Consider the following 15,831-nt stretch of genomic DNA (forward strand, 5'->3'; position numbering starts at 1 on the left):
TTTCCCTGTGGTTACATTGCCTGCTTGTTTATTTCTTGTTGTCCCGCTTGCCCAATTCGCCAATTTATTTTCTCCCTCCCTCTGGCCCGCCCTCTGCCTCCCAGCGACCCACCCACCTCCCAGGACCTACTGAATGGAGATGGCAGTGTGACTGCACAGCGGGCACACCACCAGTGCAACAAAGGCAAGCCTATCGGCAACTGTACCGTGCCCAGCACCAGGAATCCTGGCCCTCCAGCCAGCCACAGATACTCTGCCGCAGTGCTCTGAGGCCTATGCCCCAGACACCACAACAATTGCTACTTCGCATCTCCATGATCAGCGGTAGAACCCTTCACCTGTTGCCGCTGCCTCTTCTCTTGCAACACCGGAGCAACCAACAATGCCGAAGACCCCGCAAAAATGACGGTATGCACCTCGCCGATTGAGACCGTCGCAGTAAAACTCCAGTGCATTCTACTCAACATATGTTGACTCTGCAAACATGCAACAGCATCTGGGACACAATCTCATCCCTCACTCCGGACGTCATCTTCCTCACAGAGACCTGCCAGAACCCAGTCTCCACGCCGTACGTCGCCATCGCCACCTCCAAAGGCTACAAGCTAATACACCGGGACCGAACCAACAAACAGAGGTGGGGTTGGTATCATCGACAAGGACACCATCCGCTGCACGACCTCCTCAGGCTATTCAATCCAGATAATGGAGCGCCTCAACATCCAAATTCACACAGATGAAAAAACACCATTGGAGGCACCCTCACCTACAGACCACACCCCAGCTTCTGCAAAGCCATCGCTGACCTAATCGCCTCAATCTCCATCAACTCCGAGCACCACATCTTTCTAGAAGACATTAACTTCCACCTAAACGACCCCATTGACACCAACACAACGACCTCCTGGAAAGCATGCTAAACATCGGCCTCAAACAACTTGTCACCGACCCCACCCACATCGCAGGACACACACTCAACTCCATCTTAATGTCTAGTGACAGAGTCAAGTACAACCACCTTTCTCAGCTCACCTGAACTAACCATTACAATGTCCACTTCACAATCCCAGGACCTCAATCAATCAATCAGGAGTTAGTATAGCGTGGTCTCGTGGCACTGGAAGGGGGGGGGGGGGGGGTGTCTCCTGATTCGTCTGGGGGGTTGGTGTTCGTTCGAAAAGCCAGGTCTTGAGAACCTTCCTGAATTGGGTCAGCAATGGTGATTGCCTGAGATAAAGAGGCAGGGAGTTCCAGTACTTGGCGGCGAGGTAGGAAAAGGATCTTTGTCCGGTTCTGGTCTTGTAAATCCAAGGGACTCTGGCCAGGGCAAGTTGGGCAGAGCGAAGTTGTCTGGCGAGTACGTGGAATGAGAGGCAGTGGTTCAGATATTCTGGTCCAACGTCTTGGAGAGATTTGCAGGCATGTGTGAGGCGTTTGAAGGGGATTCTCTTGTTGACTGGGTGCTAGTAGACCGGTCAAAGGTGTTCTGTGATGTGGCAGGAGATGTCTAAAACCAGTCTGGCTGCAGCATGTTGACCATTATGTAGTTTCCTGAGCTGTGTCTGGGTGACGCCAGCATGGAGTGCCGTAGTCGGGTCTGCTGGTGACAAGTGCATGGGTGACCATCTTTCTGGATTGTGTGGGGATCCATTTAAATGTCTTTTGAAGCAGGCAGGCAATGCGGAAGCAGGATGAGGATACAGCGTTGATCTGGCAGTTCATCCTGAGAGAGGAGTCCAGTATGATGCCGAGCTTATGTGCGTGGTCAGTGGTGGTGGGAGCAGTTCCCCGTGCAGCGGGCCACAAGGAGTTGTCCCAGGCTGAGGGGGGAGGGTCCCCAAGATGAGTACTTCAGTCTTGTCCGAATTGAGCTGAGGCAGCTGTCTTTCATCCAGGTGGCAAAGGCCTTTATCCCGCTGTGAAAGTCAATTTTGGCGACTGTGGGTTCGTTGGTGAGGGAGAGAATCAGCTGGGTGTCGTCGGCACGGGAGACCATATTGAGTCCGTGGTTTGACGATGGCCGTGAGGCGGGCCATGTAGAAATTGAATAGGGTGGGGCTCAGGGAGGATTCCTGGGGCACACCATAGCTGATCTATGTAGGTTTTAAGAGGACAGGGTCTGACTCGCTGTGTTTGGCCGGTAAAGAAGGAGTGGATCCAGTCCAGGACCTTGTCACAGATGCTGGCGTCATGGAGTCTCCTGATTAGGATGCGGTGGGAGACTGTATCGAAGGCAGCCGAGAGGTCTAGTATGATGAAGGCTGCAGTTTCGCCATGGTCAAGGAGGGAACGGATGTCGTCGGTGGAGGAGGCAAGGAGGGTGGTCTTGGTGCTGTGGTTACTTCAGAAGCCGATTGAGAGATGTTCAGGATGTGGTTCTCTTCAATAATCTTGGAGAGTTGTGCATGGATGGCCTTCTCGATGACCTGGAGGGAGAAGGGGAGGAGGGAGCAGGGCCGAAAGTTCTTGAGGTCTGTCGGGTCGACGGATGACTTCTTCAGCATGGGGTTGATCTCGACCTACCAACACTTGCACTTTACCCCCACAGCTCCACGCACAGAAACTGGAAAAAGAGATCAAATGACCAGTGGAACAAGGCTCTCAACACCCACCTCCCATGCACTACACCCAACCCAGAACAGGCTGTGAAGAACTTCTTCTAATGGACCACGCCTCTGCCAAGCCAGCCTAATCCAAAAGACCTGGCAGAAAAGTCAGCTGGCTCACCACAGAGCTGAAATCCACCAAGTGCAACCGCCAGCAACTAGAGAGGAAGTGGGGCACCAGCAAAGTGACAGGAGACCACACCACCTTCAAGGCAACACTCAACCAGTACTGCCACCTCCTGAAAGAAACAAAGAGGAGTGTCCTTGCAAACCACATAGAAGCCAGCACAAACACAGCAAGGAGCTCTTTGCCATTGTGAAGGAGTTCTCCAACGCAGCAGTTGCCAGAAACTGCATCACCTCCTATAAAGAACTGTGAGACACCTTGGCGGACTTCTTCCACAACGAGATCTCCATCAACGAAAACTTGAAACCCCCCACCCACCGTCAGCATCGGCCTGCTCACACCCACTAACCCCAAACAACAACTGATCACGCACTGGGACCCTATCAAACTCAAACCACAATCTCCATCATGAGCTCCGTGCGCTTGGTGCGCCCACAGACCTCTGTCCCTACCACGTTTTCAATCTCAGGAGCAAGACGATCAGTAACTAGCTCAAGAAAGTCCTGAACATCTCCATCACATCGACCTCCTTCTCTGAGCACTGGAGACAGGCTGAAGTGAGGCTCCTTCTGAAGAAACCTTCCGCCAACCCAGTAGAACCAAAGAACTACTGACCCATGTCCCTGCTCCCCTTTCCAGCGAAGGTTCTTGAGAAGGCAATCAACCAGCAACTCACCAAACACCTAGAATGCAACAACCTCCTGGAACACTCTCAATCTGGATTCCAAGCCAACCACAGCACCGAGACAGCCCTGATTGCAGCCACCGATGACATCAGGGCCCTCCTGGACCATGGCGAAACTGGAGACCTTATACTCCTGGATCTGTCAGATGCCATCAACACCGTCTTCCATCACATCTTGATCAACAGACTCCACTACATCGGTACCAGGGAGATTTCCTGAAATGGATTGCCACATACCTCACCGGAAGAACCCAGAGAATCGGTCTCCCACAGTTCACCTCAGTACCCAAAAAGACAATCTGTAGTGTCCCCCAAGGATCATCTCTCAGCCTCACCCTCTTCAACAAGTACCTGAAAATACACCCACCCCCTTATATCCCCATCCGCCCCCAAAGCCACCAATGTCAGATCACACGGACTCAACATCACTTATGCTGGCGACACCCAGCTCATCATCTTGCTGTCTGCAGACCTCTTCACCACAAGAGCTAACATCCACAGAAGTATGAACATTGCCCACTGGATGAAGAGCCACTGTCTCAAGCTCAACACGTACAAGACTGAAGTCTTTACCTTTGGAAACAACACCTCTCCATGGGACGACACATGGTGGCCTGCCAAAGTCAGACTATCTCCAGTCTATAACATGCCACGCTCGTAATCTCTGCAACATTCTGAACAGAAAGCTCACCATGAAGAAACAGGTAATCTCAGTCTCACCCTCCTGCTTCCACACCCCAAGCATGCTGTGCAAGAACTTCAGGTGGCTCCCAGTCAACACCAGAAGGACTATCACGAAGGCCCTCATCACCAGCAGATTGGACTACGGGAACACACTATACGTAGGAATCACCACACGCCTCCTAAAGAGACTACAGACAATAGAAAACTCAGCAGTCAGTTTCATCCTCTACCTCCCCAGTAGTTCCCACATCACACCCCACCTCAAGAAGCTACACTGGCTCACAATCAAGAGATGCCAGTTGAAGATGTTGGTCCACGCATTGTAAGCCCTGGTCAACAAAAGACCCGCTTACATCAACAAATGCCTGACCTTCCACCAACCAACCAAACACCTACGATCCACCTCCGCCTTCCTCCCAGACACCCTCCGGATTTGCCAAAGCAACAGTGGAGGACGCTCTTTCTCACACCAGCAAGCCAAAGCTTGGAATGACCTTCCCCTTCACCTAAGGGCAACCCCATCTCTCCAGCAATTCAGGAAAGGACTCAAGACCTGGCTGTTTGATTAAACAGATCTTCACAACGCAAGCAGCAACTCCAGCGCCATGAAACCCTCATGGGTGATTTGCCGTGCATCACAAATTACTGATTGATTGAAATCCCTGATTGAGGAGAACACAGATTGAAGTCAAGTCTTGGGGGATATGTTCCTACACTGGGGAGACTGGAGCGAAGAACCATGGTTTTTGTGGGAAAAAAAAATCAAATGTGATACACATCATTAAGTTCTGTGTGATCTTTCACCCAGCCAATTTGAGTGAGGGAGGGCAGGTACGACAGAAATTGTAGGATGTCTATATATTAAACAAATAGGCTGTGGTATGTTTCCACTCAAACCAAGCGTGGTCTCTCTAATCAAAAGATAGGCATCATCATGCTAGCGCGCAACCAAGATGGCCGCGTAGGCACAGGGCTCCCGAGAGCCTCCACAACCTCCCACGTCTATCCTGAATTTATCCTGATTTTATCGACGGGCTTCTACGGGCGAACCTACGTGGAGGTGATACCTGCTGTCCAAATTCAAATCGGACATCGGGAGCCGGAATAGTATCGATTCCAAGTTGGCGGCCTACTCCGGACCTTGCCCCGGAATCGAGTTGGCATGGTGCCCGGGCAGAAAGTGAACAACAACGGCATGCAGGACTTGGGCCGGTGCGCACCCCCTACTTTCACTTTCGGGTCTCCTCGCTGAACCTGAGGGGCCTTGGATTGTCATCACACATTTATAGTGGGACGATTGGGTAACCTGCCTGCTCTTGGACACTAGCTGGGACTACCCTTTGGGGTCTCCGAGGCTTCCTGGATTGGTTCTCCGGTGCTCGCTCATCGTGTTGGTGGCCGACACCCTTGACGATCATCAGATAATGGCGGCTAGATTGGACGGAGATGAGCAAAAATCCAAGACGACTAGGCGGGGAGCTCATACCCAAGCTAACAACATGGACCGCTATACCCAGTCGAGAGGTTCCCCTGGTGGCCCGCATAAGTCGCCGGAGAGACCCAAGGATGGCCCGGGATCGTCAACGGAGTTAACATTGCAGGACGTCATGGGTGCCATCGAAGAGATGAAAGCGGCGGTCGGCCAGCGATTCGATACATTGGCCCATAAATTGGACCCAGTTTTGATCGACGTTAAACTAGTCAGAGCGGACCTTTCACAAACGAATGAAAAGGTCAAATCCTTGGGTCTGACGACGTCGAGTCTGGTAACGGACGTGTCTGACCTGCAAGCCGAGGTCCGTAATCTGCGGACGTCCACTGCTTTGTCTGTACGTCGATTGGAGGATTTTGAAAGTAGGGCTCGGCGGAATAATGTGCGCATAATCGGGGTGCCGGAGAAATCGGAGGTCCCTGCTGCTGACCTCTTTGTGGAAGACCTTGTGATCAACCATCTCGCACCCAAAGGCTTGAGTAAATTCTTTGCGGTTGAGCGGGCCCATAGAGTTCCGGGTGGTAAGCCCAAACCGGGCGCTCCCCCCACGGCCCATCATCGCCAGAATTTTTCATTTCAGGGACAGGGACGCTATACTGCAGGCCTCGAGGGTGAGTGGGCCGACGAAGTTCGAGAACACTCATAAGTTTCTACCCGGACTTCACACAATTGGTCCAAAAGCAGCGACAGGAGTTCATGGGTGTCGAACGGCGACTGAGAGACATGGACCTGAAATATGCGATGCTCTTTCCAGCCAGGTTGCGGGTTGAGTTTGAGGATCGGACGCACTTCTGTGATCGGCCAGAGGAGGTTGGAGATTGGCTTGATACCCTGCCTCAGCAACAACGTCGAGAGGGACAGACCGGAGGGAACGGAGCGGGCTCGGCTGGACAGGAGTAGACTTTTGGTTCCCGGTGACTGACTATTGTGATGGCACTTCCATATTTTGGTTTGGTGTTTCTATTCAGCGCCTTATCCTTCAATGCCCGGGGGTTGTGGGGTGCTCAGTGAGGCTCTTTCCTCCTCTGGGGTTTTCTTTTTGTAGCATAGTTAATGTTAGGGCGACAGGCACACTGCAAGTTGGGGGGGCTACATGGGCTCACGCAGGGGTGGAGGGTGGGGGGAGTTGTAACGGGAAGGTTGGTGGGGAGTTGGGGAATGTTTGTTTGTTTCACAAGGCAATGTGAGGTTAGCTGCTGATTTGTTCTGGTTGTGTTCTCCGGGATGTGGGCATCATGCACAGGAGCGGGGTGGGGGGTAAGGGATTGAGAATACTTTCGTGGAATGTGAACGGACTGGGGGATAGGATCAAGCGCGGGGTGGTGTTGCAGTTTTTGAAACGGATCTCGCCCGACATTGTTTTCCTGCAGGAGACATCTGATTGGGAACTCCTTCCATGCCCTGAATAGGTGGGGCTATCGCCTTGCTGTTCACTCTGGTTTCACTTCTGGCTCTAGGGGAGTGGGTATCTTGGTCAGGGCCTCTCTCCCGTTGGAGGTGGACGAGGTGCTCCACGATGATAGAGGGCGATATGCAGCATTGGTGGGGAGATGGGAGGGTAGAACTGTTTCGCTCGTTGCTGTTTATGTGCCACCGGGATTGCAGGCGGCTACATTTGCGGATTTGGGGCGTTTAGTCTTGGGACTCCCTGGGGGGGTTCTGGTGTTAGGGGGTGATTTTAACGCGGTTGTATCCGGTATGGAGGACCGTCACCCCCCCCCCAGGGATCTCCCTAGAGCCCAGGCCTGGCTGGGTGGCTTCCTATATACTTTAGGACTTATAGATTGCTGGAGACTGATGCACCTGGGACAGGCACAATACACCTTCCACTCGGGGGGCCCACGGGAGTCTCTCGAGACTTGATTATATACTTATGCCAGCGTTCCAGGCTGGAATGATCGGGGAGGTGCGTCATTTGGCCCGAGGTATTTCTGACCATTCCCCTCTATTGTTGCAGATGGAGGTTGTTCCTGGGGCAGAGGGGAGAGTAGCGCCAATTAACCCCTGGTATTTACGTAACCCTAATGTTCGCGCTGAACTGGTTAAGTCCATTGATCACTACTTCAAAGATAATGTAGGGTCAGTGTCGTCTGCTGTCTCCCTATGGGAAGGTTATAAAACGGTGATCCGGGGACATGCCTGGTTTCTTATTTCCCATGCTAGGAGGTGCGGGAGGGAAGAGGTGGTCCGCCTGGAAACTGACATAGCTGAGATGGAGGGGGATTTGGAGCGGGGTGTCACGGATGAGAAATTGCACGTTCTCAGCCTTAAACAGTCAGATTATAGAGCGCTGGTCACGGATGCTGCTAAAAGGATGAGTAGAGAGCAACAAGGACGACTGTATGATGTGGGAGATAAGGCCGGAAAGTTGATTGCTTGGTTGGACAGGAAGGAGAGAGCGAGTAGAGTGGTGCCGGTTGTGGAGAGAGTGGATGGCGTGTGTGTGACTGACCCGGTAAAAATTGTTGACTGCTTTGCGGATTACTTCCGTGGGGTATACTCTCCGGTCTCTGGGTGCTCGGAGGAGGACTCTCATCTGTTACTTAGAGATATTGCATTGCCATCCCTCTCGGAGGCCGATAGCATATTGATGGAGGCGAAGTTGTCGCCGGATGAGATTGCTCTGGCCATTCGCTCGATCGCTTCTGGTAAGGCCATGGGTCCCAATGGTCTCCCCATTGAACTATATAAGTTGCGTCCAGATAAGATAGCACCATATCTCCGTGACATGTTCCTCGCTGCACGGGCGGCGGGCTCCCTCCCCCTTGACCAACGTCTCGCCACCATAGTTGTGATACATAAAGAGGGGAAGCCGCGAGATTGCTGTGCCTCCTACAGGCCTATCTCGTTGTTGAACGCGGAACCCAAAATTCTGGCTAAGGTATTGGCCAATCGTCTGGTTCGGGTCGTGGGCGACTTGATTCATCAGGACCAGTCCGGTTTTATACCTCATCGTAATACCGCCCTGAACCTGAGGCGGTTGCATGGCGTGCTTGCTAGAGCGGAGTTTATGCGTGAGCCGGCCATCTTGGCGTCTTTGGACGCTACCATGGCGTTCGATACTTTAGAGTGGCCGTATATTTGGGCTGCGTTAGCGAAATTCGGGTTTGGCCCTGAATTCATTGGGTGGGTAAAATTGCTATACGCTGACCCATTGGCGCAGGTTGTGGTGAATGGTAGAGCGTCAGCTCCCTTCGCGCTGGGGAGAGGTACGCGGCAGGGCTGTCCGTTGTCGCCCCTCCTCTTCGCACTTTCTTTAGAGCCTCTCGCTGCCTGGTTGCGTTGGGAGCCGTCGTTGCGGGGCATTAGATGGACGCCGGAATTTGAGGACCGTCTCTCCCTTTATGCGGATGACATCCTTCTGTATCTCACCTCTCCTCGACAGTCGCTAATTGTATTGGTGGACGTATTGAATTCCTTCGGTCGTAATTCTGGCCTGGTTATCAACTGGGCCAAGTCATGTGTTTACGTCCTCTCGGGCGAGGCCCCCCTCTTGCCGCGGGGGTGCCCTATTCAGATTGCTGCATTGGGGTTCAAATATTTGGGGATCTTCATATCACTGGACCCTGCGGTCCGCTATGAGCGAAACCTTCTCCCTCCACTCCAGCGATTGAAGGCCGACGTCGCGAGGTGGCGACGGCTTCCGCTCTCGCCGCTCGGACGGGCGGCATTGTTTAAAATGATGTCGCTGCCTCGCTTTTTGTACGCTTTACAAAATACGCTGGATGTTCTGCCGGCCCGTTACTTCCGTGAGGTGGAGGGTCTTCAGCGCCGACTGTTTTGGGACGGGCGACCGAGGATCGCTCTCGCCAAGTTGACACTCCCTTGGTATGATGGGGGTGTTGCCCTCCCCGATATTAAAAGATACTATTGGGCGTCTCAATTGGCGGCGGTGAACCACGGGATATACGGTCCTGCTTTGAATCCGGCCTTCGAGATGGATAAGTTATTACTTCCGGGCGGGGATTACAACAGGGCACTGTATTTGGCGACTCCGGATGCACGGTTGACAGGACCAACGCAAGTTGCGGTACGCGTGTGGCATGCGGCGAATGCTGCGATGGGGTGGAGGGATCGCTTGACTCGAGCGACGCCGTTGTATGCCTCCCAGCGTTTGGGTTGTCTGTGGAAAACGAAAGGCTTTGAGAAATGGGATATGATTGGTATAAGTAAGGTGGGTGACCTCTGGGCGAAAGGGTCCTTTAAAACGTTTTAAATGCTCAAAACTGAATACAAATTAAATGATAGGGAGTACTTTCGATATGCACAGGTCCACCATGCGCTGTGTTCGGTTTTTCCGGATGTCGCTGCTATCCCAGAATATTCCCAGTTGGAAGATAGGGTGTTAGACGGCTATGTGCCCGACAGCACTATTTCCCTGATCTATAAAAAACGTATTAATGATCGTACGGACTTGCTGACCCATCTGCGGGAGGCGTGGACGGCCGACGGATTGGAACTGGACGATGAGGATTGGGTATCGGCGGTGGCCTCCCCGAAAGAGGTGGCGATCCCGGCCCGCCTTAGATTTGTGCAGCTGAAGATACTCCATAGAGTGTATGTCACAGGGCCTGGTTTGATACGTATGGGTTATTCGAGGGATGGACTGTGTAAGCGTGGCTGTGGCTTGTTGGGTACCTTTCTTCATATCCTATGGGAATGTTCGGAGGTTGTACGATTTTGGAACGGGGTACATGCTGTAATGGAGGAAGTCACGCATGTCGCTTTGTTACCAGAGGCCAGGAGGTGTTTGCTGAATGTCTGGGAACCAAATGACTATAATGCGGCGCAGACGCAGTGGGTGACTTTGGGGTACATGGTGGCTAAGCGCAATATCGCACAGTTGTGGGGTTCCCCGAGGCCGCCTACGATTTCGGTATGGAAGGAGAATATGGATTGGTGTATGTTCAGGGAGAAGACGGTGTATGTGGCGAGAGGCAAGCCTGGGAGGTGGACTAAGGTGTGGGGTCCATGGAATTCCTATCGTGGGAATATCTGCGCTCCGCCTCTGCCGCGAGAGGTCGACGTCGCCTTGTCCCCCCTAGCCGCACATTCTACGTGATTGTGCATGCTTTGTCCTCTTCTCTGCCGCCCCCCACTACCACCTCCTGTCAAGAGTTATTCTAGATAATGTGGATCTTCCCCCGTCCTGGGGAGCGCACGCTGCTATTTCGGACTCTCATTGCCTTGTTTGTGTGTTATTGTTGTTTTTTTTCTTTTTTTTCAGAAAATATGAAACCGTCCTTTTCGATCGCCCTTGGACTATGGCCGCGGTCTGTTATATGTGCTTTCGAACTTTCGGGAGCTCTTGCTTCTGACTCATTTGAATGTATGGAGTTGCCTTGCTGGCTCCCGAGCTTTCTAGCGGCCGGCCCTTGTGGTTGTAACTCTTTACTGTGTAATAAAGGTTTCTTCTTAAAAAAAAAAAAAAAAAAAAAAGATAGGCATCATAAAAAGTCTTTTTTCTTCCAGCTGCTTTCCAAATTTCACTACACCCAGATTATCGCCTTTGGGCACCCTTACTTAGAATACAAAAAATAAATCTGACAAATGTCATGTTCAGAGAATACTAAAGGCCAGCTAGTCAGGGCATGTGTGATCTGGCTTGACTCAATAGATGTCAGTTCGTACAGAATTAGAAAATATAGTCATGAGTTTGATATCTCACCAAATGAACAGTATACCATACACAGCTTTACCGCCACAATTCAGTGATCTGCAACATTTTTATATAATTGATTATGAGGAGTGTGTTCCTTAGAGAAATGCACCTATATTTGGTATTGCCAGACTCCAGTCAACCAGGGCAACATTTCCTTGGTTAAAGTTTCAGGATTTATGTTTGTCCATCTGATAAATGCAACACATATTGAGCCAATTTGTTAAAATACATGAACATTTCTCCACATATTTCATTTTATTTTCTGGTTTCAAGGATATGTTGATGGGGTTTGCACCAATAAATACTCCTAAATGTGTTGATTGAATGTATAGTTTGTATGGGTGCATAAATAGACCAGAGAGGTACATGTGCTTGAAGAACGTAAACCTAGTGAAAGGGGGTTCATGTATTCTGAGAGTCAGAGGTCAAACTCGGGTCTTCTGAAAATTGTGAAAATGTATGCTACAATCGAATGTTATCATGAGCACCCAATTTTCATGCATGTTTATATCATTAGACACTTACTAGAACTGCCTGGCATGCTCCAATCTAGAGCTATTAAATTGTGCCACTTTGAGGTTGTTAGGAAAAGGAAATTAAGGCAGCTATTCGCGCTTACAAATTAGATCACTAAAAATAGAACAGTAATGAGTATAGTGAAGTTTAGAAGGCCCTCACAAACGCTAATTACCCGTCATGGTGACAAACATCAAGAGGGCAACCACGGAAACGTCAGCCACCATTGTGCAATAGGATTGCCAGAGGTGGGGTTTTCAAAAAGGCTAGCATTATTATATTTAATATTTTCAGCATCCAATGTGAGTCTACACATTTTAGGGGTAAACCAAAGTTGCTAACCGCCCAATCCATTCAAGGGGCAGAGCCCTGCGCAAAATGTAGGTCAGAAAAATATTGATACCATGGTAAAAAGAGGCAGTTAAATTTTTTTCAAACTTTCGCTGTACTACCCAAAAAAGACTGTCACAACAGAGACGTTTGCCTACAATATATATTTTCTCTACAACAGAACCATGTCACCCCCTTTTGTACCGCTTTGTTCGCCATAAGTTGGCAGGGTATGCTCAGACGTGAGTCCCTTGCTCACTTTGCCACTGGATTCAAGCAAGCCTGGCTGAAGACGGCTGAAATGCTAGAAACCGGTCCTAGGAAGCTTGTTTCCGGTCCAGGGAAGACATGGCTTGGCAGTTCGGGCTGGACTGTTCCCATGAGGCACAGGGTCAGACTGATTTGCATATGGCCATGTCTGAACTGGGGTGGCAGAGTGGGCTAAAGAACGGTGATGGATCAAACCCTGATCTGTTGACTGGGTGTGAGTGTTTGATTGGTTCTGATGCTCCGTCCATCCCCACCCCCATTTGAACCGCCCAATCCATTCAAGGGGCAGAGCCCTGAGCAAAATGTAGGTCAGAAAAATATTGATACCATGGTAAAAAGAGACAGTTAAATTTTTTTCAAACCTTCGCTGTACTACCCAAAAAAGACTTTCACAACAGAGACGTTTGCCTACAATATATATTTTCTCTACAACAGAACCATGTCATGCCTTATATATTTTTTCTACAACAGAACCATTTCATGCCTATCTATAGAAGAGAATGAAAAAAAACTGCAGAACCTTTTGAAGAGCAGGCAGCAACATAGTGAAAGGTTCTAGTTGATTTCAGTACCGAGGTCTGTATTTAACAAGATGTTATAACACCCCCTTCACTAAACTTGAAAATCAAACAGATGAGGAAGATTCACTTTGGTTCTGAATATCCGTCATGCTGGACGCCTCATGGACCCGGACCCTAGAGCGACAAGTCCCACAAGCGCTCTGAATTCTGTGCATCTAAAAAGAGAACGACTCTCATAACAGCTACATCTCTTAATGAAGTTAACTTCGGACGGTGCCTATACTATCTACGATTTGAGGGATAACTCTTTATAGAACATGGGGACAAACACACTGACCCAAAGACCTTTTATTGCAAACTCACAAATTCCTGGCAAACATGAGGCCAATATGTGCTTCAGTCTCCTCTCACACACTATGAATTCATTTTGGGAGATGTCACTTTGTTTTCAAAATGTAAGAACAAAATACACTTTTGAATAAAATAATTTACTGAGAAAAAAAGCTTTTGCCTATGCTATACCACAAGAAAAAGGTTTTTTGTATTTCAGCTAATCATTTGAGTCACTAAGCATTCGAAGAAATATAAAAGTGTAGTTTAGAAACAAATCATTTTTATTTTAAACATCGAATTTACTTAATGTTTTTGCATGAAACACTATATCTACCTCTACAATTTTACAAAGTGGACATAATAGTAATGCAGTGGTTCAGCATAGTAACATTCAACCCCCTACTACAGAGATACAAGTTACCAGAAAGAGGAGAAGGAAGCTGGGCAAATAAAAATTATAACACCTACCTCCCCACCGTTTGCATACTCCATCACAAAACATAGCCGATCACTGGTTTGAAAAGCGTATTTCAGAGCCTGGAATAAAAAAATTAAAAAAATGAAAACAATAATAAACTATACAGCAAGACATTCGGACTCCAAAAATACACAAAAACGCTGCATTTATCAAAAATGAAAGACTAAGGCAGATCTCTGAAAGCCACAGCAGAAAAGCAATAGCCAGCATCCAGATATTAACATCACAATCTGATATTAGATTCTGCATTTCTGATCTTCAGCCTTGCAGATCCGGTCTTGACAGTCAGAAGGCAGTCTAATCAGGGATGCAGAGCTTTCTATTACTCAAATTAGGCCAACAGGTTTGGTTGTCACTGAAAGTATTGCAACGTGAATAACTGAGAAATACACTAGCAAGCTATCCAGCCCAGGCTACGATTACTTTCGAGACACTTTTACATTTAGACGCGCTAGGTGGAAACTCAGTGTAGATTTCAAGACTTTGACCTATATGCAATAAGTACATACCAGATTCATTATACTGTCAAAGAAGTGCTGCCGTTGCAAATGAAAGGATAATTAAGTACCCACTTGAAGCAATGGAAGGTGCAATGTCCTACTTTGTGCCAACAGCTCTACCTGTCTGGAAAAGGTAGCCAGATCAGCACCTAGTGGTAAACACATGGTAATTGTGTCTGGCTGAAACAATACTGGTAGTGGCAGTGGCATCCCACATGAAGAGTGGCACATAATACAAGAAGAACGACACTTACCGTTAGTGATGATCTTTCTGGTGGAAACTCTAACTGCAGATTCATCACCTTGTGAATTTCCCAAGGTGTCAGACTTGATCGAGAAAACTCAAAAGCAGTGCTCCTACGCACCATTAGCTGTCACTATGTGACTCTTCTGCTTCAATGCTGTCCCACACCGTAAGTGACAAATGGAGTTGGATAGAAGTGCAATTCAAGCGTGCTGACATCAGTTTTTTTTCATTAATTCGCCTGCGTCCTCAAGCCTATTGTGGAACTGAACATACCAGTGTGCAGATTCCCATATTGTGATCTTTTTAGATGGATGAAACCATACAACAGAATGGGGAATTGGGAAGGCTATGAGGAATCTGCAGTTACAGAGAATTCACCAGAAAGAGCATTACCGAAGGTAAGTAACTTGTTCATTTGATGGAACTGTTTAACCACTAATTCCTCACCATGTGACTAAAGACCAAACCAGTAATACCTCTAAAGGTAGTGGATCTGTGAAATGGTTCAGATTAAAAAGTTCTGCATGAACGAGGGGCAAAATGCCCATCTCAGTGTCCTGACTGCCAAGGCAGTAATGCTTCATGAACTTGTGCGTTGATTCCCACATAGCTGCCTGACAATTATCCAGGACATGCCCCAAAGGAGCCGGTGCACTGGAAGCAGCCTTGGGCCTAGTGCTGTGAGCCCTCAGACCTCCTGGAAGCTGCTTGTTAGACAGTGAATAACAGATCTTAATGCAGAGGATTAACCATTGAAAGAAGGTCCATTCTTACACCGTCTTGCCCATCTTCGCCCCAGAGAACCCCATGAAGGGCATGATTATTGGTGTTTTTGGAACCCTTGAGTGGGATGTCCTCCTGCCTTGCGTACTGTTTGCAAACAAGGAAAGTGCCTCAGAAGGAAGTGGGTTTCGGTCTCTTTGAATTTCTGTTTGCAATCCCTGTGCATGTCCTCTTAGTTTTGTAAAAGAGGGGTGGGAGCAAGATCCCAGGAAACGCCCTCAAGATAGAGTGAGCACACATTATCCATTTGAACTCAGAAGAAGCGCTTCTGGAAAGAAGCCATTGAGCACCTAGAACACTGCAAAGAAGTCATGAAGCACCTAGGTGGAGTACCAAGGTGGCCACAAGGTGTGGGTGATTGAGCCCCAGGCCTTGAAGGACCAGTGGACTAAAGTGAAGGAGTGTAAGGGGGAGATCACCTACTTGGTGGACCTCAAGACATCTAGGAACCACTTAAGGGTCTTACATGTGAAACTTGCCTTCAGACCAGGGAGGCCTTGCTTTGAACACTACCATTTGGCTGCCCAACTGCAGTGGATAGCCCGCTGGCTTGCAGATAGAAACCGTGCGGACACGGCTACCACACAACCACCCCAC

The 15,831-nt window shown here is 49.2% G+C and overlaps 1 protein-coding gene across 3 annotated transcripts in view; it reads right to left on the reverse strand.

The window, feature by feature from the left end:
• Positions 1-15,831, reverse strand: part of AKT2 (AKT serine/threonine kinase 2) — a 686,003-nt gene that overhangs the window by 144,620 nt on the left and 525,552 nt on the right. For all 3 annotated transcript variants that reach the window (XM_085625347.1, XM_085625346.1, XM_085625348.1), the window contains one exon: positions 13,695-13,763. In XM_085625347.1, the coding sequence (XP_085481473.1) occupies positions 13,695-13,763 (69 nt within the window). The remainder of the gene's footprint in view (positions 1-13,694; positions 13,764-15,831) is intronic.

Source organism: Triturus cristatus, chromosome 9, assembly GCF_964204655.1.
Source record: "Triturus cristatus chromosome 9, aTriCri1.1, whole genome shotgun sequence".
Lineage (NCBI taxonomy): Eukaryota > Metazoa > Chordata > Amphibia > Caudata > Salamandridae > Triturus > Triturus cristatus.